This window comes from Macaca mulatta, chromosome 11, assembly GCF_049350105.2.
Source record: "Macaca mulatta isolate MMU2019108-1 chromosome 11, T2T-MMU8v2.0, whole genome shotgun sequence".
In the NCBI taxonomy this organism is placed as follows: domain Eukaryota; kingdom Metazoa; phylum Chordata; class Mammalia; order Primates; family Cercopithecidae; genus Macaca; species Macaca mulatta.
In genome coordinates this window covers 15,334,090-15,358,584 of record NC_133416.1, presented here as the reverse complement: position 1 = coordinate 15,358,584, position 24,495 = coordinate 15,334,090, and the positions used below count along the sequence as shown (strand labels likewise).

Sequence of the window (24,495 nt, the reverse complement as noted above, 5' to 3'; positions counted from 1 at the left end):
AGACCGTTCTCCATAAAGATGCCAGATTGCATGCAAATGGACTGGAAATACCTTGGAGGGTTTCACAAAAATAAGACAAAGGGCAAAGGAACTCTGCCAAAGGAGATGGAGAGCAATTCTTTAAAGATAGTAGGAGGGAGGAAGCAAAGAGCTCATAAATACAAGCCTCTTAAAATGGGACGCATTTACCTCGCGCCTACTGGGTGTCTGCAGCTCAGCTTGGTGCCCCACACAGGAAAGCGGCTTTAAGAGGCTGCCTTTGCAAGGCTCCGAGGCCCCGAAGGTTGATGCCTGGAGTGTCAGCGCCATCTAGTGGAAACATGGGGTATGGTCGCTTTGGACAGCCTCAGTCTAAAATGAGAGGCAGAGACAAACGGTCTATTTCGCATCTCACTATGAAAGATGAGAGAAAGGCTGTTGAGTTTTATTTCATCATCGCCCGTTTAGGTCAAAGAGATGCCACTTTGGCTCCCAGCCATCAATCAACTGGTAATAACCAAGGACCAGGCTGGACTCCATTTGCACATTCCATTTCAGCCCAGGTAGGGATGGAGACAATAACGGCTTCGGAATCTTCTTCTCCAGTTTGATTCTCAGATGCCAAAGCCTCCAGGCCATGAGCGGTCCCTACTTAAACAGAATAGCAATCCTTTGGTACCCTCTCCAAAGAAAAGAAAGAGTAAAAAAAAATAATTTTTATAAAGAGCTTATTTATGTGCAGAAGGTGTGAGACCTGAAGATGAGTTAACAGCCACAGCAGGGGGAGGAGGGGTGACAGGTACTGCTCAAATGAGCAGCAACCTTCGGCCACCTGGCAAGAACAGGCATTCAGTGCAGGGCTGGCCTGCTTGTGCGGGCTCCAGAGACCACTGTGTTTCTTAGAAGGGAAACAATGGGGCAGGGCACGGTGGCTCATGCCCGTAATCCCAGCACTTTCAGAAGCCAAGGGAGGTGGATTACGAGGTTTGGAGTTCGAGACGAGCCTGGCCCATATAGTGAAACCCTGTCTCTAAAAATACAAAAATTAGCCGAGCATGGTGGAGGAGGAGGAGGAGGAGGAGGAGGAGGACGGAGCGGGGCGGGGCGGGGCGGGGCGGGGCGGGGCGGGGCGGGGAGAAGGAGAATAAGGAGGAGGAGGAGAGGGGGAGGAGAAAGGAAGAAGGAACAAGGAGAAACAACAGTCCAGAGATGATACCATTTCTGGGGAAAGAGGTTGACTTGAGGAAGGCAGTCATGGGGATAAAAGCTCCCATAGATCCTTTTCCCTAAAAAGAAAGCAGGCCGGGTGCAGTAGCTCACACCTGTAATCCCAGCACTTGTGGGAGGCCAAAGCAGGAGAATCTCTTGAGTTCAAGACCAACCTGGGCGACACAGCAAGACCCCCAACTCTACAAAAAATATATTTTTTGTGTTTGGTTTTCAAGAAGTTATTCAAATTGCTGCTCAGATTTTAAAACTTACTGTAACTATCAGTGTAAAGACCCATGCCTGGATCCTGTTTCATTTTTATACCAACTTGGTAAAAATGCTGTTCTTGACACCCTGTCCTCCCTATCCTCCCTCAAACCACATGTGATCTCTGAAAAAATAAAATTAGCTGAGTGTGATGGTGCATGTCTGTGGTCCCAGCTGCTCAGGAGACTGAGGCAGGAGAATCACTGGAGCACAGGAGGTTGAGGCTGCAGTGAGCTATGACTGTGCCACCGCACTCCAACCTGGGCCATAGAGCTAGACCCTGTCTCAAAAAAATGCCAATCCAGAGTATTTTGTGATTTTACCTTTTACTACTCCTCCCTTGCTTTGTTGGTAGTATGAAGACCAGAGAAGGAAAGAAAAGATGAAAGGGAAGCTGGGCACGGTGATTCCCGCCTGTAATTCCAGCACTTTGGGAGGCCGAGGTGGGAGGATCACTTAAGATCAGGAGTTCAAGACCAGCCTGGCCAACACGGTGAAACCTCATCTCTACTAAAATACAAAATTTAGCCAGGCGTGGTGGCGTACTCCTGTAATCCCAGCTACTCAGAAGGCTGAGGCACGAAAATCGCTTGAACCTGGGAGGCGGAGGCTGCAGTGAGCCGAGATCTTGCCACTGCACTCCAGCCTGGGCGACAGAGTGAGACTCTATCTTAAAAAAAAAAAAAAAGAAAGAAAGAAAGTGGGGAGGGAATATGCATTTCTTGAGTCCCTAGCCTATGATAGATAATATATGTGAAACCACATTGCTTTCTTCTCACAACAAACCTCATTAGGTCACACCTCCTGGGAAAGACCAGACGGATCTGTGTCACTATGTGGCCTTCCCCCTTTTCAGTACAAAGCTAGGCTAATCTTAGTGCAAAGCCTACCAACCAAACCTTTGTGGCATATAAACATCCCTAACTCAGCACATCATCCGTTCACCTCCACCTCCCTCGCCTCTGCCTCACTCTGGTTTTTCCTTTTGATGAAAAGCAGAGCGTCAGGCTCTTAGGAAGTAACTCCCTGACTTAGCTACACATTTTTACACGTCACTCAGTTTCTGTGTAGAGGGATTATGTTTTTTCCATAACCAAAGAGAGATTTCCTATTGCTCTGCCCTACCGAGCTGTTTCTCGGATTAAGTCAATTATCATGGTTAAGTATCATGTCTTTGCCGAGAGACATTTGTGAACTAATTCTGTCAAATAGGGGATCTGGATTTGTCCTCTCCCACAATTAGACCTTGGGTGAAACATGAAACCGGCTTGAGCTCCCCTCCCTGCCTTTCCTGGGCTGCCAAACCCCAAGCCAAGGTTGCCACTCCTCTGCCTTGCTGGAGTAAAACCTCAGGCCCCGTGACGATCCTGGCTCTCTCACCAATGACAACCTCGAAAATTAGGGGAAACACACTTGTTTTAGAGGCAACAGGACAGACACATGAAGAAGGGTCAAGTACAAAGCCAAAGGAAGTGAACTTGAACTTCAGCTCCAACATGAAGCTCGCAGGGCAGCCCGTGTTCTCTCCCCCAGTGTCTAATGCTCACTACTGGTAACTGCTGCCACCACCGTGAAAGAGTGGCCACCACATCTTTATTGCATACTCAGGTGAATAACTTATTACACAATGAACACTCCTCTGTTAGGAGACCACGCCCACTTACAGAATGCAGCCGTGAATGCGGTAAATCTATTTACAGAGGCTGGGGTGCAAGACAGAGAAGTATCAGCCCCAGGAATTTAGAGTAAGAATGATCTGCAAATTCTCCTGACAAGGAGCAACTGGGCCTGGGCCAGTGAGGTCTGAAACAATCCCTGGCAGAGCGTAGGGGGAGATTAGATCTGGGAATTGACAGCAAGTCTGGGGACGGTGCAAGAAGAGAGAGGTGACCTGCGAATTGGTGCTGGGGAGCTGCTGAGGCCCAATGTGGGGCAGCACCAGAGAGATGAGTAAATGTAGGGTGATCTTTTAGCCTTGCCTACCCAGGCAAGAAGGGTTGGGGAGCGGGGGTGCCAGCAAGTTGGTTCCAGTGTAGATTCAGGCCAGTGGGTTGAGAGACAGGCCTGTGCTGTTTTTGTTCAGATGTGCAGGTCTGCTCTGGGCCAAGCAATCCTCACAAAAGCCACTGTGACTTAGAGGAGCAGGCCCCTAGAGCTGTGTGAGCCAACGTGCGCTCAGATGACCAGACCTTTAGTCCATGGAAAGTAACAGCAAGAGTAAGGGTCTAGGCCGGGAGCTGTGGCTCATGCCTGTAGTCCCAGCACTTTGGGAGGCGGAGATGGGAGGACTGCTCGAGCACGGGAGGTCGAGGCTGCAGTGGGCTGTGATCACACCACTGCACTCAAGCCTGGGTGACAGAGCAAGATCCTGTTTCAAAAAACAAACAAAAAGAGTAAGGGTCTAAACTTGAGTTGCCTGAGACTCCCACTTAAAAGAAGTATGCTAAGGATGAGAAAAAGAAAAAAAAACACCACAGGCCGCTAAGAACTGGAGTCGTGTTAGTCCACATCAGCCCCAGCATGGAAGAATTGTGGTTGACGTGGGAGGGAGGCAAGCTCTTCCCGTAGCGTCTTGTACAGTTTTCTCAGAAGACTCAAGATTTCGCCCACATCCCTTTGAGCTCCCGCTGGATCTGCCGCCCAGCTGTGTTTGTCCCAGTCTTCAGGACAGAGTTAGCTGCCCTCTTTCTTTCCTCCGTAGTCATTGTAAGGGCTCGGCCAAGCGTGGGCTCGTGGGATGGAGAATTCCTTTTGGGGAGGCTGGTTATGAAAAAGAAACAATCATATCGTGAAACCCACTCCAGTTCCTGCCATCTCAACAGGTCTCCAGTCTGGGCAGGAGTCTCAATTCCTTCCCCTTCTCCCAGGCCTCCCACCCCCAAGTCCTCTCTATGCCAAGCTCTCCTTCTTCCCCACTAACCCCATGAGGCCAATTAGAGGAAAGAAGACCCATCATTCCTTCAAGTGGCCATCTAGGGGCCATCAGAATGGCAATATCGCCTGTTTCCAAAGGATCAGTGTTCCTGAGGGGCTAATGCCTTTGACGAAGAGGGAGAAAAAAAAATCACGTACCTGCAGCTGGAAATGTGTGGAATAGGGGGCATAGAGCGTGTCCCCTGTCTCTTCAAAACCTGAAACAGAGGGAGAGGAGAAATGAAAGCACTGGGGCCCCCACCTGTGTTCACCCCGTTGTATCACTGATCACAATGTGACATCTTGCCCATTTAACTGCCTGTCTCTCCAGCAGACCTTAAGTTTCTTGCAGGGAGAGAGACTAGGTCCCCAAGCCTAGGACCAGGCACAAAGCAAACACAATAGTGGTTGAATGAATGAATAACTATAATGACTAGGGACACCCTTTTTCAGAACTTCACCAGAGCCCCACCTCATCCTAGGACCATTTCAAAAGCACATTTGAAAATGAACTGGAGGCCGGGCGCGGTGGCTCAAGCCTGTAATCCCAGCACTTTGGGAGGCCGAGACGGGTGGATCACGAGGTCAGGAGATCGAGACTATCCTGGCTAACACAGTGAAACCCCGTCTCTACTAAAAATACAAAAAACTAGCCGGGCGTGGTGGCGGGCGCCTGTAGTCTCAGCTACTCGGGAGGCTGAGGCGGGAGAATGGCATGAACCCGGGAGGCGGAGCTTGCAGTGAGCCGAGATCACGCCACTGCTGCACTCCAGCCTGGGAGACACAGCGAGACTCCGTCTCAAAAAAAAAAAAAAAAAAAAAAAAGAAAATGAACCGGGCACGGTGGCTCTCATGCCTGTAATCCCAGCACTTTGGGAGGCCGAAGCAGGCAGATCACAAGGTCAGGAGATCGAGAACATCCTGGCTAACGCGGTGAAACTCTGTCTCTACTAAAAATACAAAAAATTAAGCCGGGCGTGGTGGCTCATGCCTGTAATCCCAGCACTTTCGGAGGCCGAGGCAGACGGATCACGAGGTCAGGAGATCAAGACCATCCTGGCCAACATGGTGAAACCCCATCTCTACTAAAAATACAAAAAATTATCCGGGCGTGGTGGTGGGAGACTGTAGTCCCAGCTACTTGGGAGGCTGAGGTAGGAGAATTGCATGAACCCAGGAGGCGGAGCTTGCAGTGAGTAGAGATCGCACCACTGCACTCCAGCCTGGGCAACACAACAAGACTCCGTCTCAAAAAAAAAAAAAGAAAAGAAAAGAAAAGTCATAAAAACCAGTCATTTCAGATATAAATCTGGCCAGGGGTGTACCTACAGTGAATCTCACTGGGGATTTACCTATTTCCTTAACTGCCTGACAAGGAAAATATGTACATATTTGTATCATTTTCTTTGGGAAGAGCAGGATTGATGAGCAACTGTTTTCTGTGTATTTGGGGAAAATCAGAGGCTTGGGAAAGAAGGATAAACACATGCAATCATCATGAATGCAATTCAAAGCAATTCGTTTATTTCCCACCAAATTTACCTGCCCAATTTGCTGAATAAACACTTAAACACCTTTATGTAAGAGATCGTGAAGCACATAAGGATTAACCAGAATGATCCCTCCTTGCAGCTGACGCTGGAGAGTGAGGAACATATGACAGGCCCATAAATAACAATGCAATGAGACAGACACTGATAAGAGCATTTCAAAGTCCTACAGATGCACAGGGTGGAATGAGTACCAGGGGTAACTAGGGAATGCCTGATCCTGGAGAAGGGCAGAAGAGGGAGACAGCTACGCCAGGCAGAGGACAGACACACCTGGAGCACGGGCACAGGCAGGAAAGCGCGGTGACTTGGTTTATCTGGACTGAGAGCAAAGCTTCAGAGGTTGTTGGTTCCAACTGTGGAAGGGCTCAGGAAGGATTTGATGGGATGGGGTGGATCATGGGACCCAGGGAGGAAAGTGAGCAGCAAAACATGGAGGCCAGAGCAGCATTTTAAGGGAGAAAGCTGACAGTGGTCCATAAAATGAATGAAGGAAGGAAGACTCGTCAGTGAATGAGAACAGGAAGTCCAGGAGTGAGGTGATGGAGTGAAGCCACGGAACAGACAGGAGGGGCTGGGTGGTTCAATAACCTCCCTTCAGACTTCCAAGTGCCCTAGAAAGGGACCACAGTTGCAGTGAGTAGCACCAGGAAGTTCCACACCTCAGGCTTAAGAGCAAAGGAAAGACCTATTTTTAGCTGGCGCTAAGAACGTGGCCTTGGAGGTTCCTTATTCCTATCCCAAAACCACCCACTCCCTGTGATTAGACATAAAGGTCAGGGTAACCCTGGAGACCAATGATTAGGTCCCTATGAGCAGGGGCACTTTCTGGCCATCAGTTTAGCCTCTTTTGCTTATGAAAACAACACGAGAATATCTGGCTTCTCACAACTCCAGACAAGAGCAAAATCATTTGATTTTTTTTTTTTTTTTTTAAATAGAGATGAGGTCTTGCTATTTTGCCCAAGTTGGTCTCAAACTTCTGGGCTCAAGCAATCCTCCCACCTCAGCCTCCCAGGGTGCTAGGATTACAGGCGTGAGCCACCATGCCTGGCCTGAATCATTTGATTCTTGTATGTCAGCTATGATCTGTTCCTTCCCATGGGCCCAGAAGCACACACAAAAAAATGTGGTTCTTTGCACTAAACCAGAATCCTTACCAATTTTAAGAAGACATCCTGCTGGTTTGTGATAAAAGGGCTTTCTCCCTTCTCTGCTCTGTGATCACTGCAGGAAATCATGGCTTGGTTTCATGCACTGAAATCTACAAAGGCTCTACATTTCTGGAAGGAATGCCTCGCTATCTTTTACAAAAAACACAATCTCACCTACTTATTGCTGGGAATTTGTCTCGTTATCCCTTTTCTATTTCTTTGCTGCATCTTATTTTGATGCACAGAAAGCTCTGAGGTGTTCTGCCCCACAGGAAATTACACCACAAGAAAGGGGAAGTGAGGAGGGCTCTCCCCTGTCTACACCAATTGTACAAAGTACTCAGTAAAGATCCAGAGGCCAGCTTCTTGTTCTACTTGTCTCTAACAGGCTGGATGATTTTAAGAAAGATCTGAGCCTTAAGGAACTTACCTAGTCTATCAAGAGTATAATCTGGAAAATCTTGCATGTTCCTTACAGTTATAACATCCTATGATTCTCCCCCACCTTTCTACAAGGGATTCTCTGCCTAGCCAGGCTGTGTCTGTACCTTGAGTGATTTCCTCTTGAGAGTAGGCTCTGTTCTCCACACCATAGCTCTTCTTCATGAGTTGAGGTTTACAGAAAGAATCCTCAACAGGATAATCCATGGGGTTTCGTTGCTTTGTGAGCAGCCAAAACTCAGGACTAACATAAGCCAACAGGAAGACCCAGCCATTGGCAGCCAAGGCAGAGCTGAGGATGGTGTCATCCCACCTGCGGTCAAAGTCAGGAAGCATGAGCAGGGTGATCCAGGCCACCCAGATGGCAATGGAGAGGAGCATCGTGAGGTAGATGTGGGCCCCATGTCTCTTCCAGCCCGTGAAGGAACCACAGAAGGTGAAGGAGGACATGAGGAAGGTCAGCGCCATCAAGAAGAGGACATAGATGAGCAGGAGGACAAAGTCTTCGTTGCGACGAGGAGCGGAAAGCTCAGAAAAGACATTGACGTTGGTCCTATTCATGGTCAGGACAATATATTCAATAGCGATGACATCCTGGACGAGGCTGAAGCCCACGGCGAGACCCAGAATCACCAACAGGGAGAGGGGCTTCCTCCCCCGGACGAGCTGGGTCAGATTGAGAGCATGAGCCAGCAGGCAGGAGAAGCAGATGGAGAAGAGGATCCCAAAGAGGAAGAAGCGTGTGGGCCCCGTGCTCCCGTCCAGTCTGATGATGAAGGCGAAGGTGAGGCCAAAGATGCCCAGCACACCCAGGAGGAAGAGAAACTGAGTCGGGAGCATTTTTCGCCTGTTGGAGTCCTGCACCTTGCAGACGAGGAGTGGGAGAGCAAGCATGAAGGCCACCGAGGTCACAACCCCCGCTGCGGCCAGCGTTTCTAGGACGATGCCCCAAGCTTCAGCCTTATCACAAAGTCTGTGGTACCTGGATATCAGGCCACTGTGGCAACCATCAGGGACTGTTGTAGCCATTCTGGACCTGCAGAAAAGGAATGTTGGTGTGGGGAGAAGGTGGTGAGTCTCCTAACACAGTCCTCAGACATAGAAGACTAAAAAAGGATTAGGAAACGAATTTTGCCTGTTTAGCCAGGGTTTTGACTTTGAGCTTACTACATTAAGTAAAGCTACTAACTTTCCCCTATCTCCTGTAGTAAATTCTAAAACCTGTTGAAGAACAGGAAGAAATCTCGTGTGTCCCTTCCCCCAGTTAAACTATCTTAATAGTTACCTTAAAGCCAGAGAACCTGAACACTCTGAAGAGGTATTTTGAAGCTTAATTTCAAAAAACCTCACAGGGCTGGAGGTGTTGGCTCATGCTACTATAATCCCAGCACCTCGGGAGGCTGAGGCAATGGGATCATTTGCTCTCAGAAGTTTGAGACCAGACTGGGCAATGTAACAAGACTCCATCTTTATATGAAAAATTAGGGCCGGGCGCGGTGGCTCAAGCCTGTAATCCCAGCACTTTGGGAGGCCAAGACGGGCGGATCACGAGGTCAGGAGATCGAGACCATCCTGGCTAACACGGTGAAACCCTGTCTCTACTAAAAAATACAAAAAACTAGCCGGGCGAGGTGGCAGGCGCCTGTAGTCCCAGCTACTCGGGAGGCTGAGGCAGGAGAATGGCGTGAACCCAGGAGGCGGAGCTTGCAGTGAGCCGAGATCTGGCCACTGCACTCCAGCCTGGGCAACAGAGCAAGACTCCGTCTCAAAAAAAAAAAAAAAAAGAAAAGAAAAATTAGCTGGGCATGGTGGCACGCACCTGTAGTCCCAGCTACTCAAAAGGCTGAGGTGGGAAGATCACTTGAGCCCAGGAGTTCAAGGATGCAGTGAGCAATGATCACATCACCGCACCCCAGCCTGGGCAACAGAGCAAGACCCTGTCTCTTGAAATATATATATATATATTACAAATAACCTGCCAGGGATCCTGATTTTTTTTTGCTAGTGTTTTCTTAGGAATTAGTGAACATGGAACTATCTAAGCTTGAAGTTAACACTTTAATCATAATTTCGCAGCCTCTACCTTTGGCCCTGATCCAGTTATTTGTAAGCATCCTAGTCTCTCATGGTTAAGAGGAGTCATCTGGATGGCAGATTTTTCTTTTTTTTTTTGAGATGGAGTCTTGCTCTGTCACCCAGGCTGGAGTGCAGTGGCACAATCTCGGCTCACTGCAAGCTCCGCCTCCCGGGTTCAAGTGATTCTCCTGCCTCAGCCTCCCGAGGAGCTGGTACCACGCCACCACCACGCCTGGCTAACTTTTTTTTTTTTGTATTTTTAGTAGAGATGGGGTTTCACCGTGTTCGCCAGGATGGTCTCTGAATGGTAGATTTTTCTACAGAAGGCCAAGCATGGCCAGGCGTGGTGGCTCAAGCCTGTAATCCCAGCACTTTGGGAGGCCGAGACGGGTGGATCACGAGGTCAGGAGATCGAGACCATCCTGGCTAACACGGTGAAACCCCATCTCTACTAAAAAATACAAAAAACTAGCCGGGCGAGGTGGCGGGTGCCTGTAGTCCCAGCTACTCGGGAGGCTGAGGCAGGAGAATGGCATGAACCCGGGAGGCGGAGCTTGCAGTGAGCCGAGATCCAGCCACTGCACTCCAGCCTGGGCGACAGAGCGAGACTCCGTCTCAAAAAAAAAAAAAAAAAAAAGAAGGCCAAGCATTCCCTTCTGAGCCAGTGGCTGCGTCCTCTTCTTAGGCTCTGTGGTCTCAGAATGATTCTGCCCCTCCTCCTTAAGATTTGGTTTTTTTTTTTTTTTTTTTTTGGAGACGGAGTTTCGCTCTTTTTGCCCAGGCTGGAGTGCAATGGCACAATCTTGGCTCACCGCAACCTCCGTCTCCTAGGTTCAAGCAATTCTCCTGCCTCAGCCTCCTGAGCAGCTGGGATTACAGGCATGCGCCACGACGTCCGGCTGATTTTGTATTTTTAGTAGAGACGGGGTTTCTGCATGTAGGCCAGGCTGGTCTTAAACTCCCGACCTCAGGCGATCCGCCCGCCTCAGCCTCCCAAAGTGCTGGGATTACAGGTGTGAGCCACCGTGCCCGGCCTCCTCCTTAAGATGTATAAAGATGGCTCCATTAATTCCAAAAAATTATGAAAGGGGTCTCGTCTGTCATAACCAGCTCTAAATTGGCTACCTGTAAAGATGAAAGTCCTGGATGGCACATAAACAGCAGGTAATCAAACAAAAAATAATCTTCATAGCTAACATGCTAATTTTTAGTATGGCTCCAATGTTTACTCCTTTTTTTGGGAGGTGGGGGGAACAGAGCCTCGCGCTCTGTCACCCAGGCTGGAGTGCAGTGGCGCGATCTCAACTCACTGCAACCTCCACCTCCTGGGCTCAAGCCATCCTCCCCTGACCTCAGCCTCCTGAGTAGCTGAGACTACAGGCATGCGCCACCACACCCAGCTAATTTTTGTATTTTTTTTGTAGAGATGGGGTTTCACCATGTTACCCAGGCTGGTCTCAAATTCCTGGGCTCAAGCCATCCTCCTGCCTCGGCCTCCCAAAGTGCTGGGATTACAGGTGTTGAGTCACCCCACCCGGCCTCGAATTTTGACTTCTAATCACTCTATGTATACATTACTTACTTCATTTCATAGCAACCCTATGAGGCAAAACTATTATCCCTATTTTACAGATGAGGAAACTGAGGCAGAGAAGTCAAGTTACATGCCCTACATCATACAACCAGGAAATGGCAGAGCCAGGATCTGAATCCAGGTCGTCTAGTGCCAGGACCCAAGCTCTCAAGTACTCTAGGTATCTCCTCTCAAATTAGCCTTAAAATGAGATCTGAGATATCCTTCTCTCTCTCCTCTCTACCTCTCTTTCTCTCTCTCCCTATCCCTGCCCTCATCAGATGCCTCATTATGACCCTGGTTCCATCCTCCTAGTTCAGCCCAGGAGGATAGGAAATCCCAGTAATAGACCATCTACAAAGCGAGAAATCTACTTACTCGGATCATCAGCAATCCACTGGCCGTGTAACAGTTTACTTCCCATATATCTGTCCTTAATCTGTCAGGTGAAAGGCTTCTTTCTCTGCCCCTACAACCTTCGTGTGAATTGTAGACCCAGCTCCTTGAGCATACCCCTAGGAAATCTAAATCCTCAGGATTCAGGGCACAAGTGGGAAGATAAATTGGGAAATTGGAAAAGAGAAAGGAGTGACCCCATTTCCTCAAAACAGGTGGCTCGCAAATTCCAAAGTCAATGTCGAATAAGATGTTGAGCTTCAACAAGGCTAGACATAGCTCTAGGTCCAGTTTCTCAACAATGTCATTCAAATTATTTTATTGCTTCTTTAAGTGTCTTCTACACTATTCTTTCTGTTGTGTTCCATGCTTTTTGGGCATGGAATATTTTTTCTTGAGTTTTTTTTGTTTCCCAATGAGATTGTTCACGTGGCATTAAAAAGTTTTGAATGAACTAGAAGAGAACTATGGTGTGGCAGGAAAGAGGCCAGAGTTAGAGGAAGAGAAGGCTCGCAGAGGTCACCTCCAGCCCTAAAGAGGGATAGAGATGATGCAGCAAGAAATTCAAAACAAGAGGAAGAACTGGGTTGGGAAGCAGGAAAAGATACGAAGCATCCACTGAATCCTGCCTCTTTCCTTAGAGCAGAAAAAACAACCTTCTTGGCCGGGCACAGTGGCTCATGCCTATTATTCCAGCACTTTGGGAGGCTGAGGCAGGCAGATCACCTGAGGTCGGGAGTTTGAGACCAGCCTGGCCAACATGGTGAAATCCTGTCTCTACTAAAAATACAAAAATCAGCCGGGCATAGTGGCACGCACCTGTAATCCCAGCTACTCGGAAGGCTGAGGTAGAAGAATCGCTTGAACCCAGGAGACGGAGGTACAGTAAGCAGGGATCATGCCACTGCACTCCAGCCTGGGCGACAGAATGAAACTCCGTCTCAAAAAAAAAAACAAAAAAAACCCACGAAATTATCTTTTCCGTTAGAAGAGATAGTCATCTTACCAAAATTATTTAATTCACATAGCAAGTAGGAAAAGATTGTACATATGTATATGTATACATGCAAAATATACACATGTATATGTATATATAAAATATACACATATGTATATATAAAATATACACATATGTATATATAATATATGCATATATAAAATATATGCATATGCATAAATATGTATGATACACATAAGAATATCATATGAATATATATTATCACAATATTATGTATAGTGTGTTAAAGTGACACCAGATCTTCCTGAATTTTAATAAATTTGGCTCTCCAAGCTTAACTTTATTGTATGTAGTCATTCATTCAACAGATATTTACCGAGCACCACTCTGTGCTGATCACTGCTCTAAGCACTCAGTGGTAAAGGGGGAAACAGACACGTTCCCTACCACAGTAGAAGAGAGAGACGGATGGCACCTGTCACTATGGCCGTGGGCCTCCCCCCACCTTCCCTCACAGTGGGTCTGTCACCTGCACAGTCTGGCCTCCTGGAATCTACACCACAGCCATCGCTACCACCAGCAGAGCACAAAGAATGGGCTATACCTCTACAGGGCAGTGCAGAACGAGAAACAGGAGAAAAAGGCAAATGAGGTTCAGATATCGGCAGCCCCTGCAATCCAAGCGCCCAACTCTGATCCGCCTTGCCTACAAATGTCCCCTCTTTGATCCCCTCTTTGACATGGGAAAGGGGAGGTATGAGGGCTCTCCCAGGCTACACCGTGAATGTGGAAGAGGAAGACACTGCCTCACTCAAGGGCTGCGTGGGGAAGGAACTCAGGCCCTGTGCACTTCACTGTAGTCTCTCCACACCCCGGCAGATTAATCACCAGGGCGATGTCTAGCAGGAAAGGTATTTCCCTCTTCCCTTTGATCTCTCCCTCTCCCTGCCCCTCCCTACCAACTGCTCCTTCCCCACCCATCAGGTATTACTGTTGGTGGACAAGTAGCTGTTAATCATAATTACCTGGTCGTTATGAGGGACTTTGAACCTGATGACTCTAAATCTTGACAGAGATTGATGTGGTGTTTGCCTCAAGAACAGTTCTGGTACTGGACAGACAGACGATAAGGCAGAGCCCCCATCTAGAAGCTACAGGCTCCTCTTCCTGTGCAGCTGCGGAAGAGGGTGCTGTGTCTCAGGGTCTTACAGCACCCACAGACCAGGATCCAACAAGAGCAATGGCAGCGGGTGTAAAGAGAAGAAGTAAACAATTTCCCCAAATTTCACCTCCACCTCCCACCTCCCAATCATGCAAGCGGGAATGGAGAAACAGTTCTTGAAGTGCTTTAAAACATTTAGGCCAGGCGCAGTGGCTCATGCCTTTAATCCTAGCACTTTGGAAGACCAAAGCGGGCCGATCTCTTGAGCCCAGGAGTTCAAGACCAGCCTGGGCAAGATGGTGAGACCACTGTCTCTAGAAAAATAAAAATGTAAAAATTAGCCAGGTGCAGTGGGGCACACTTGTAGTCCCAGCTACTCAAGAGGCTGAGGTAGGAGGATTGCTTGAGCCCAGGATTTTGAGGCTGCAGTGAGCTATGATCACATCACTGCACTTCAGCCTGGGAGATAGAATAAGACCATGTCTCTATTTTTAAAATATTAAACATTTTTTTAAAAAACTTGCTTTCATTATAGAAAGTTTTATAATAGAGTCACATGTATCCAGCACTTCATTTCAAAAATTATTCCTATATGGCCAATTTTGTTTCATCTGCATCCCCTACCCCACTCCCTAGACTATTTTTAAGCAAGTCCCAGACACCATATAATTTTATCTATAAATAGTATGTGTATTTTTTTTTTCTTTTTGAGGCAGAGTTTCACTCTTGTTGCCAGACTGGAGTACAGTGGCATGATCTCAGTTCACCGCAACCTCCACCTCCCAGGTTCAAGCGATTCTCCTTCCTCAGCCTCCTGAGTAGCTGGGATTACAGGCATGCACCACCACACCCAGCTAATTTTGTATTTTCAGTAGAGACAGGGTTTCTCCATATTGATCAGGCTGGTCTCAAACTCCTGACCACAGGTGATCGCCCCACTCGGCCTCCCAAAGTGCTGGGATTACAGGCGTGCAGGCGTGAGCCACAGTGCCCGGCCCTTTTTTTTTTCTTTTTGAGATAGGTTCTCATTCTGTCGCCCAGGGTGGAGTGCAGTGGTGTGACTGTGGCTCACTGGAGCCTTGACTTCCTGGGCTCAAGGTATCTTCCCACCTCAGCACCCCACCAAGAAGCTGAAACTACAAGTGCATGCCACCACACCTGGCTAATGTTTTTAATCTTTATTTTTTGTAGAGATGGAGTCTTGCTATGTTCCCCAGGCTGGTCTTAAACTCCTGGCTTCAAAGGATCCTCCCCCCTCGGCCTCCCAAAGTGCTGGGATTACAGGTGTGAGCCCCTATGTCCAGCCTAGAATGTCTCTCTAAAAGATATAAAAACTCCTTCTTAACCATATTTTAATAACTAACAAGAATCCTTTATTATCAACTATGTAGTTAGGATTCATATTTCCCAATTATCTCACAAATGTCTTTAAAAAAAAAAAAAAACCTTCTTAGTAAATTTTTAATCTGGATAACTAATTAGTTTGAAATCATTCTTTTTTTTTTTTTTTTTTTGAGACGGAGTCTTGCCGTGTCTCTCAGACTGGAGAGCAGTGGCGCGATCTCAGCTCACTGCAAGCTCCGCCTCCCGGATTTACGCCATTCTCCTGCCTCAGCCTCCCGGGTAGCTGGGACTACAGGCGCCCGCCACCTCGCCCGGCTAGTTTTTTGTATTTTTTTGGTAGAGACGGGGTTTCACCGCGTTAGCCAGAATGGTCTGGATCTCCTGACCTCGTGATCCGCCCGTCTTGGCCTCCCAAAGTGCTGGGATTACAGGCGTGAGCCACCGTGCCCGGAATTATCATTCTTAATATACCTCTGTTAGCCTCCCCCACCCCATCCCTAAGCTGACAGGGATTGCTTAACAAGTCTAAAATGTTCTGAGTACTTTGAATTTAGTCAGAGGAAAATAAAACTCACTGGAGTTATTAATAAGCGAGTCCGCACTGAAAGGTTACCGTGTTGCCCAGAGAATGACCCACGTAAGGGAACGACACCAGGGGATTGGAAGAGAAGGACAGGCTTCTGAACAACTGAAAAGGATTTCTAGAAAGCAGCGTATGAGAGGGAAAAGAGAAGCAATCAGCATTTAGGAATATGAACTGTCTGGAGCTAGAGAAACAGCCTGGGAGAGCAGCAAAGGGTTGGAGCAGGAAGGAGAAAAGAGAATGAGACTAGCGGTGTGGTTTGGATATTATTTGTAACCAAAGTCAAAGGAAGGGAGATCTAGAGTCCAGTCAACAAAGAACTTGCTCCTATAAAGACCAAATGGACCCCACCCCTCCACTTGACTAGATGTCCTTTCCTCCAGGATGGTTTTTTTGTTTTTTGGTTTTTTTGATGCCCAAGTCTGATGAGACACACATCTCATAAACTCTCAGACACTCTCAGCTTTTCCTTCCATAGCGCTTGTTACACAACCCAGTCTGTCAGTAAGTCTGTGTTTCCCTCTAGACTCAAAGGTTCTGTGCAGGCGGAGACTGGAGACTGAGTCATTAAAAGTTCTCTCTCCCCAGCCACTTGCCTAGCACCTGATGCTCAGTAAGTACCTAACCAGAATGGATGAGGCAGCAAGAGAATGGCGCTCGGTGTGTGGCGTAAGGGGAGTCAGGAGGAGGACGGGCTGTTCGTGAGATAGGATAGGATGGGCTGCGCCTGGTTTCCTCTCAAACCCTCAGGCTGCTATCCTTAGGTCTAAACACCCTTCCTCCCACCCTCCTTCTCACATGGGCTGCCAAAAATTGCACTTTGGGTCTGAGATTAGGAGCGCCTGGCCATGTTGGCATCCCGCTCCTATCTTAGTGGCCACAGGTGGCTCCCATGAAAGCATGAATCCTGAGGTTTTACTGGTAAGCAGGAAGGGATTAACTGGGATCCAGTCATGTGCTCCACCCAGTACTCAGTGACTAAACCCTGCACTTTGGAGGGAGATGGTAATGTTTCAGCATGAGTAGCCTCTGGCCATGGGCATGAGCAAAGGACTTTGAATATTAGAACGAGACCCTCTTCACTTATTCCAGCTGCTAACAGTTAACACACAGCCATCCAGTAACACAAAGATGCCCACAGCTGAGACCCTGGAATCACTTGTTGCTGTCTTAAGCCCTTTTGGAATGAATCTAGGCATAAAAGAAAGGTGTTTTTTGGGGTTTTTTTTTGGGGGGGGGTGTTGTTTTTTGTTTTTTTGTTTTTTTTTTGAGACAGAGTTTTACTGCTGTTGCCCCGACTGGAGTACAGTGGTATGATCTCAGCTCACCGCAACCTCCACCTCCCAGGTTCAAGTGATTCTCCTGCCCCAGCCTCCCGACTAGGTGGGATTACAGGCATGCGCCAAGATACCCAGCTAATTTTGTATTTTTAGTAGAGATGGGGTTTCTCCATGTTGGTCAGGCTGGTCTCGACCTCCCGACATCAGATGATCTACCCACCTCGGCCTCCCAAATTGCTGGGATTATACAGGCATGAGCCACCATGCCCAGCCTCAAAAGAAAGGCTTTAAAAAACCAGGGGGGGAGAGGGAAGGGAAGAATAAGAACAAGAGGAATAGGGAGGAAAGGAAAATGAGGGATAAGTCACTTCTTGGGCTCAACTCCAAGCCCTCTGTTCCCCCTCCCCTTTAGGGAGAAGGGGCTTCAGCTGCCAGGCTGTGTGAACAAGTAAGTCGCTTGACCTCTCAAAGCCTCCTCTCATCTATAAAATGCAGGACGCGCTGCTGAACTACGTGGTCTGAGCTCATGTTCAGCTCCACCGTTCACCCATCGTACATAGGGAGCTTCATGTACAAAACTTCCAGATCTTTCTTTCTCCCCCTCATCCTCACTCTTGCCCCATCTCCTGTCATTAAAAGAATATGTGCCACAAACTCCTATCCAAACTAAAAGCCAGGGCTGGAGGTAAGGTTGAAGGGTCGGAAGAAGAGGCACACCAGGGGACTGCCCGCCTGAAGGACAAAGCCAGAGGCTCCTGGAGCAGCGTTGACTCTAGACGTGACCTTGACTAACACACAGCACTGACCACTGTGCAGGGACAAACGTGAACATGTGATGAGTCTCCCGCTTTGGGTTTCTAACCTGAGACTCCTCTTCATGACCAGAGAGATGGGAAGTGTCTAGAGTTGCTTATGACTAGGCCTGGAAGGTTGCCCATGCTGATTCTATGCAGTCCTTCCCAGAGCATCTGCCTCAGCCTCCCAAGTAGGTGTAATCCCAGCTACCTAGGGCCTGGAACCTTGCAAAGACAAACTGACTTTGTCTTCCTTCCTATGAGATTTCTCCCTCCCTATGGGATTTCTCCCATTCTGTCAAAATGTGTCTTTGCACCAGCCCAGCTCTGAAAATGTGTGACTTGCTAGCATGTTCATTTTCTCTGTATTCTCGAATTGCTACATTCAGGCAGTAGTAATAACAGTCATGATGTAATTATGAGTAAGAATAATGACAACCACGGTCACCTCCTAAGTCCTATTATGAGTCAGGCACTATGCTGAGCAGTTATGTGTTTTTTACACATGTTCCGTCATTTATATGCTTTTACAACCATTATCTCATTTAACATTCCTACAGCCCATTTTATAGGTGAGAAACCTAACTGAGAGAGAGTAAGGTACATGTCCAGTGTCACATGGTCAGGAAGAATAGCTCTTCGTGAGTAGTCATCATTGTAATTCAATCCTCCTTTTCACCTCTAAATCACTGTCATCACCTCTAGAGCTTTTCTCCCTGACCCCAACCTCTCTCCATGTAAACCACCATATATTCAAAAGCATTGGCTTGCTGAGAAGTCTCTAAAACAAGCAACCCTCCACCTCTATGCCAGGCAAGCAAATCTTCCTAGAGTTCTGTATTTTCCGTCTGGAAGGGAATTTGGGTTCATTTAAGGTCTTCTTGTGCTCTTTGCCTCAACACATGAATTATTCTCCTAACCAGAAAGATCCTCTCCCTCCTGTTTATGATCCACTTACCATATTTCTGCAAAACTTTGCCCAAGATTTAACCTCTATCATGAGTTTTTTGAATTATTATTATTATTACTATTAATCCTATAGCTTTTTTTTTTTTTTTAAGGCAAAGTCTTGCTCTGTCGCCCAGGCTGGAGTGCAGTGGCACAATCTCAGCTCACTGCAGTCTCTGCCTCCCAGGTTAAAGTGATTCTTGTGCCTCAACCTCCTAAGTAGCTTGGATTACAAGCATGCGCCACCACACCTGGCTAATTATTATATTTTTAGTAGAGGCAGTGTTTTGCTATGTTGGCCAAGCTGGTCTCGAACTCCTGGGCTCAAGTGATCCACCCGCCTCAGCCTCCCCAAGTGCTAGGATTACAGGCATGAGCCATCACACCTAGACTTGAAATCCTATTGCACTCTAAATGTGTTGATCTCTTCATAGTTTTTACAATTAAATATTTCTTGGCACTCAAGTTTTTCCATATCTGTGTTATATATTACAAATTAATATCAGTGCTGAGCTGCCTATCAGAAAACAAGCTTCTTAAGAAAATAGAGCAAACTTGTATTTGTTGGTATCCCCCTTACTCTGTACTCTATGCAGTGAGTGCTGAGCAAATGCTTTGGACTAAGACTGAGTGCTGAATATTTACCCAAAGCAAGTTATTTATTAGCAAGTGTGAGTAATGGCGAGGAAAATTTTTTGAAGACAAATATGTGCTGATGTTAATCCTCATATTTCCACTCAGGCTGAGTTCTTTTAAGGGAGAAGTCCCACAGAAATCCCTCTGTCCTTGATAAAGGGTTAATTATAAATGCAAAGTGACTACAGGGAAATCTCCAGGATCCCCTATTCTGGGTAGCCATCCCAATTCTGATGACATCAAAGGGATTAATCATGGCAATAACTTATGAATAACATCTGAATAACATGAATTGAGTTTCTATGTAATAATGAGAGAAAATAAGTCATGATAGCACCACAGACAGATCAAAACAAGTATAACCACGGTGTTCATTCTAATTTCTACACTTCCAGGTAGTTCCCTAGGCGTATTACCATCTTCCTGTCACTCTAAACAAAGCATGTAGACTTGAGTAATGTGAATGTAAAGTGAAATACTGGAAATCATTTTTTAAAAATAAAGCTTAATATTTTGAGTATAGCTTCTAAATCTCTTATGCCCAGAATTCAAAGAAATGAAATTTCCAGAAAATAGGAAAATAAAGTGAAGTCCTCTACTAGTATACTACTTTTTTTTTTTTTTTTTTTGGCTCACTCTGTTGCCCAATGGGATCTTGGCTCACTGCAAGCTCCGCCTCCCAGGTTCATACCATTCTCCTGACTCAGCCTCCAGAGTAGCTGGAACTACAGGCATCTGCCACTATGTCTGGCTAATTTTTTTTTTTTTTTTTTTTTTTTTTTGTATTTTTAGTAGAGACAGAGTTTCACTGTGTTAGCCAGGATGGTCTTGAACTGCTGACCTCATGATCAGCCCGCTTTGGCCTCCCAAAGTGCTGGGATTACAGGTGTGAACCACCACGCCAGCCCTCTACTAGTATACTATCTTAAGGCTCTCAAAGATCCCTTCATTTAAATATCTTATTCTGATACATAAGGGTAATATTCACTGGATCCAACAAGTTCAAAGCTAAACTGATCACCTCTCCTTACAAGCTTATCTTTCCAAGCCTGGAGAACGGCACTACCATCTACTCAGTTGCCTAGTATATCTAAAAATATGAAATATACTATGTAATGCAGAAGGAGATGGAGATGACCAAACCATATGGCCTAAAATTAGATGACAATAACAAGAAACTATTATTACAAGAAATGTAAATGGTAACTGTTTTATTTAAAAAAAAAAAAAAAAAAAAAAAAAAAAGCCAGGCACGGTGGCTCCTGCCTGCAATCCCAGCACTTTGGGAGGCCAAGGTGGGCGGATCCCAAGGTCAGGAGATCAAGACCATCCTGGCTAACACAGGGAAACCCCGTCTCTACTAAAAATACAAAAAAAAATTAGCTGGGCATGGTGGTGGGCGCCTGTAGTCCCAGCTACTCGGGAGGCTGAGGCAGGAGAATGGCGTGAACCCGGGAGGCGGAGCTTGCAGATCTCGCCACTGCACTCCAGCCTGGGCAAGAGCGAGACTCTGTCTCAAAAAAAAAAAAAAAAAAAAAAGACTAAACTATATCATACCTAGAAGAACCTAACCTAAAACAAAAAGATACGCAAGAGTTAAAAGCAAAAGAACAGAAAGAAATGAAAATAAATTCAAAAAGAAGAAATACTAACAGGTAATATTTATTTAATAAGTATTATGTGTCAGACACAAAGTTAAATAGGTTATTCAAGGTAAAATAATTAAGCAGAAGTTGAGGTTTTCATATCATACAAAGTTGTAATTAAAGTAAAAAGGCATTATATTGACCAAAAAGCTTGTTTTACAATAATTAGGGATGCTCTACACTGAAGATAAAATATACAATATGAATAAGAACATGGTAAAATTGTGTAAATGTTCTATGGATACTTTAATAGAAATATTCTCTGTCTTCATATCTTATTAGATCTCCATTACTAATCATATATAATTCAGATCCTCTATATCAGTGATCAGCGTAGATTTTCTGTAAAGGGCCAGATTAGAAGCAATTTAGACTCTGCAAGCCACACATTTGTAGCATGAAAGCAGCAAAGATGATACATAAACAAATGAGCATTGCTGTGTTTCAGTAAAATGGTGGATTACAGGTGGTGGCTTATGCCTATGCTCCCAGCACTTTGGGAGGCCAAGGCAGGCAGATCACCTGAGGTCAGAAGTTTGAGTCCAGTCTAGCCAACATGGTGAAACCCCGTCTCTACTAAAAATACAAAAATTACCCAGGCATGGTTGCGAGCGCCTGTAATCCCAGCTACTTGGGAGCCTGAGGCAGGAGAATGGCTTGAACCAGGGAGGCGGAGGTTGCAGTGAGCTGAGATCTCATCACTGCACTCCAACCAGGGCTGGAGATAAGAGTGAGACTCCATCTCAAAAAAAACAAAAACAATTAAAAAAAAAAAAAAACCACTTTATTTACAAAAAGAGGCTATAGGTCATATTTGGTCCATGGACCATATTTTGCCATCCCTACTCTATTATGATTGCTTAATAGGAACTATGGTCCATGGGCCAAATGGAACATTTGCCAAAAAATGAGCAGATTTAGAATACAAAGGCAAATCTGGAATTCTAAAATAAGAAATGTACAGACCATATAGTCTGACCACAGTGCAATAAAAATAAGAACAAAAGAAACTAACACCCTGAACTACTCAGGAAATCAAAGACTCCTCAAGCAAAAATACTATTCAATTTATTATTTACTATACCACCATATGAATTCCTCAGCTTAATCTGTGGACTTTAAATAGTAGCGGACTCAGAATGAGAAGAATAAAATCACGCCGTCAAAATTGTTCTTCATACCTTGTAGTCTTTGATTACCATTAAAGACTAGAATACAAAAAAAGCCAGTTCTGAGGAGGACTTCCAAGGTGACGTGTGCAGATAGAGAGGGGCTAGAATCTAAACACAGGAGAGGAAATTGGGGGCCTCCCCAAGATCCCTATGAGGAACTCAGGCCCAGCCCCTTGGCTGATCACAGTTTCCTGTTCCTGCGGACCTGGGAGGAGAAATCAGTCTTCCTGACTCAAGGCTGAGAGCTCTTCCCAGGAAACAAAAGGGTTCTGCTCATTCTATTCTGCCCTTGAAGCACTCACCTCTCCACACCCTTGGAGGGGCCCCTTGTCTCCCAGGTAGCGCCCCTCCCGGCCATTCCTTCTCCTCATTCCTTCCCTCACCTAGCAGACACCGGCATTCAAACCTGGAGGTTGTATGCCCCCTTTGCCCTCACCCCTCCGGTGGTCCCTAGCCCATTGTATCTGAAGTGACTGGTGTTCCCCTTCAGGAATGAACCCATAGCAGTGGCTGATTCGGCCGAACCCCTCAACAGGTGTGTTGTTTACACAAGCCTCTGAGGAGAAAATCAGCCTGGAAAGAAGTCAGGAATCGAAAGCCCTTCAAATTTCTTGATTCTGAACAGGTTTCAGCTGTTGGCTAGCCTTTCCCATCGATGTTTAGAGCTGTGTGCTAGCCTTTCCCATGGATGTTTAAAGCTATTTGTGGCCGGGCGTGGTGGCTCACACCTGTAATCCTAGCACTTTGGGAGGCTGACGCAGGCGGATCACCTGAGGTCGGGAGTTCGAGACCAACCTGACCAACATGGGGAAACCCCGTCTCTACTAAAAATACAAAATTAACCAGGTGTGGTGGCACATGCCTGTAATCCCAGCTACTCAGGAGGCTGAGGCAGGAAATCGCTTGAACCCAGGAGGCAGAGGTGGTGGTGAGCTGAGATCAGGCCATTGCACTCCAGCCTGGGCAACAAGAGGGAAAGATGGTCTCAAAAAATAAAATAAAATAAAATAAAGCTATTTGCCAGCCTTCCCCAAGGACGTTTAAGGGACCAGATTGAACAGCATCTACGCTATTCCCAAGTCCTTTCTATAAAGTTGTGGGTGGAAGGTGAGCTCTTAGTGCGCATTCAACTTCCTTCTGTCCCAGGTTCCTGAGCAACTCAAGGGACACCAGAGTGGAACTGACCGCCACACACATCAAGAGAAAAGGGATGGGCTTCCAGATCTAATTCGCAAAACTCAGAAAGGCTTTTTGCAGTATCTGGGTAAAGTAGCAGCTGTCACCGTGTCCTCCCTCCTGCCCCTGCCCCTTGTTTCCCACTCCCCCTCCACTCCCAGTTCCTTTGGGTCCTCTGAGATCTCTCTCCCTCTATTCTTTTCCTTCAGAGTGATCCCAGAGCCGCTCACCTCCTGCCTGGCCGGATTCCACCTACTCAAAGTTTGTAGAATGTGTCCGAGCAGAAACTATTACCCTGATCATCTCTTTGCTCTCCGCGTCTATCTTAGTCTGGGAAACCCGCAAAGGAAAAAAAAAAAAAAAAAAAAAAAAATTTAAGTTGTTAAACTAGAGGAACGGTTTCCTAGGGAATTTTCTTCTCATAGCCAACTGTATTCCATTGCCAAGATTTCTCTCCTCTTCTATCCCACCCCTCCCAAGGCCCTGCTCTCCCCAGACGATTTAAATCCAGAGGCCCGAGCACTCTGCGCTCCCGGCGCCTCACTTACCCTAGCGCCCAGGCGTTGGCCGTGAACTTGGTGCCGCTTCCCGCGCGCAAGAGGGCAGCAGGCGAGCTCCTCAGTGCTGGGGGCGCCCTCGGACAGCTATCCCGCTCTCCCGCTCCGAGCAGTTGTTATAAAGGCGGCCCTCGCCGGAGGGAGGGAAGGAGCAAGGGGTGAGCAGAGGGACAAGGGGCGGGGGAGGGTCGAGGCAGAGGACACGCCTATTCCAGTTTCACGGCACTTCATGCTGTTATGAAAATAAAGCCCTGGTGCCAAGGAATGACCCAAAAGCCATCTGACGTCAGAGGCACAGTCACCCCTGGAAGCGGGGCGGGGGTGACCACCCGGCCCTACCCAGCGCATCGGACTCCTCCGAGACGTGCTCATGCGCTGGTTCCAGGGCGCCGGCTACGACAGGGGAGCCGGAGCAGACCAGATCCGAACGGGCCCCGCCAGCTGTCACCTCCCAGAGGAGCCACACCCGCCTCCCCGCAGGCACTCGGGTCCACCTCGGGCAGGAGCCCAGCCTGCGAGATTGCAGCAGCTCCGCCGTGAAGTCCAGCGGGACAAGCCAGCCTTCCTCCACTTTCTTTGGCCCTTAGCTTAGCCTTTCTCTCCATCACTCTCCCCCAGCCACTGCCGTATGGGAAGCCAGGCTTAAGAAAAAGGAGGCAGGCCGGGCGCGGTGGCTCACGC

At 47.1% G+C, this 24,495-nt stretch overlaps 1 protein-coding gene across 6 annotated transcripts; it reads right to left on the bottom strand.

Annotated features, from left to right (window-relative positions):
- Window positions 1–3,008: 3,008 nt before the first annotated feature.
- On the bottom strand, window positions 3,009–24,495 carry GPRC5A (G protein-coupled receptor class C group 5 member A). Of its 6 annotated transcripts, none has more exons than XM_077953656.1 (6): window positions 23,806–23,946; window positions 23,488–23,587; window positions 13,542–13,720; window positions 7,621–8,549; window positions 4,528–4,586; window positions 3,009–4,215 (listed from the first exon to the last, which is right to left on the bottom strand). In XM_077953656.1, the coding sequence occupies exons 4-6, from the start codon at window positions 8,540–8,542 to the stop codon at window positions 4,129–4,131; spliced, it is 1,068 nt and encodes a 355-aa protein (XP_077809782.1). In that variant the 5' UTR covers window positions 8,543–8,549; window positions 13,542–13,720; window positions 23,488–23,587; window positions 23,806–23,946; the 3' UTR covers window positions 3,009–4,128. The 6 variants fall into 6 exon arrangements, with proteins under 6 accessions (XP_077809782.1, XP_077809783.1, XP_077809785.1 ...); XM_077953657.1 differs by having other exon boundaries at window positions 13,542–13,691; XM_077953659.1 differs by lacking the exon at window positions 13,542–13,720 and having other exon boundaries at window positions 23,806–24,495.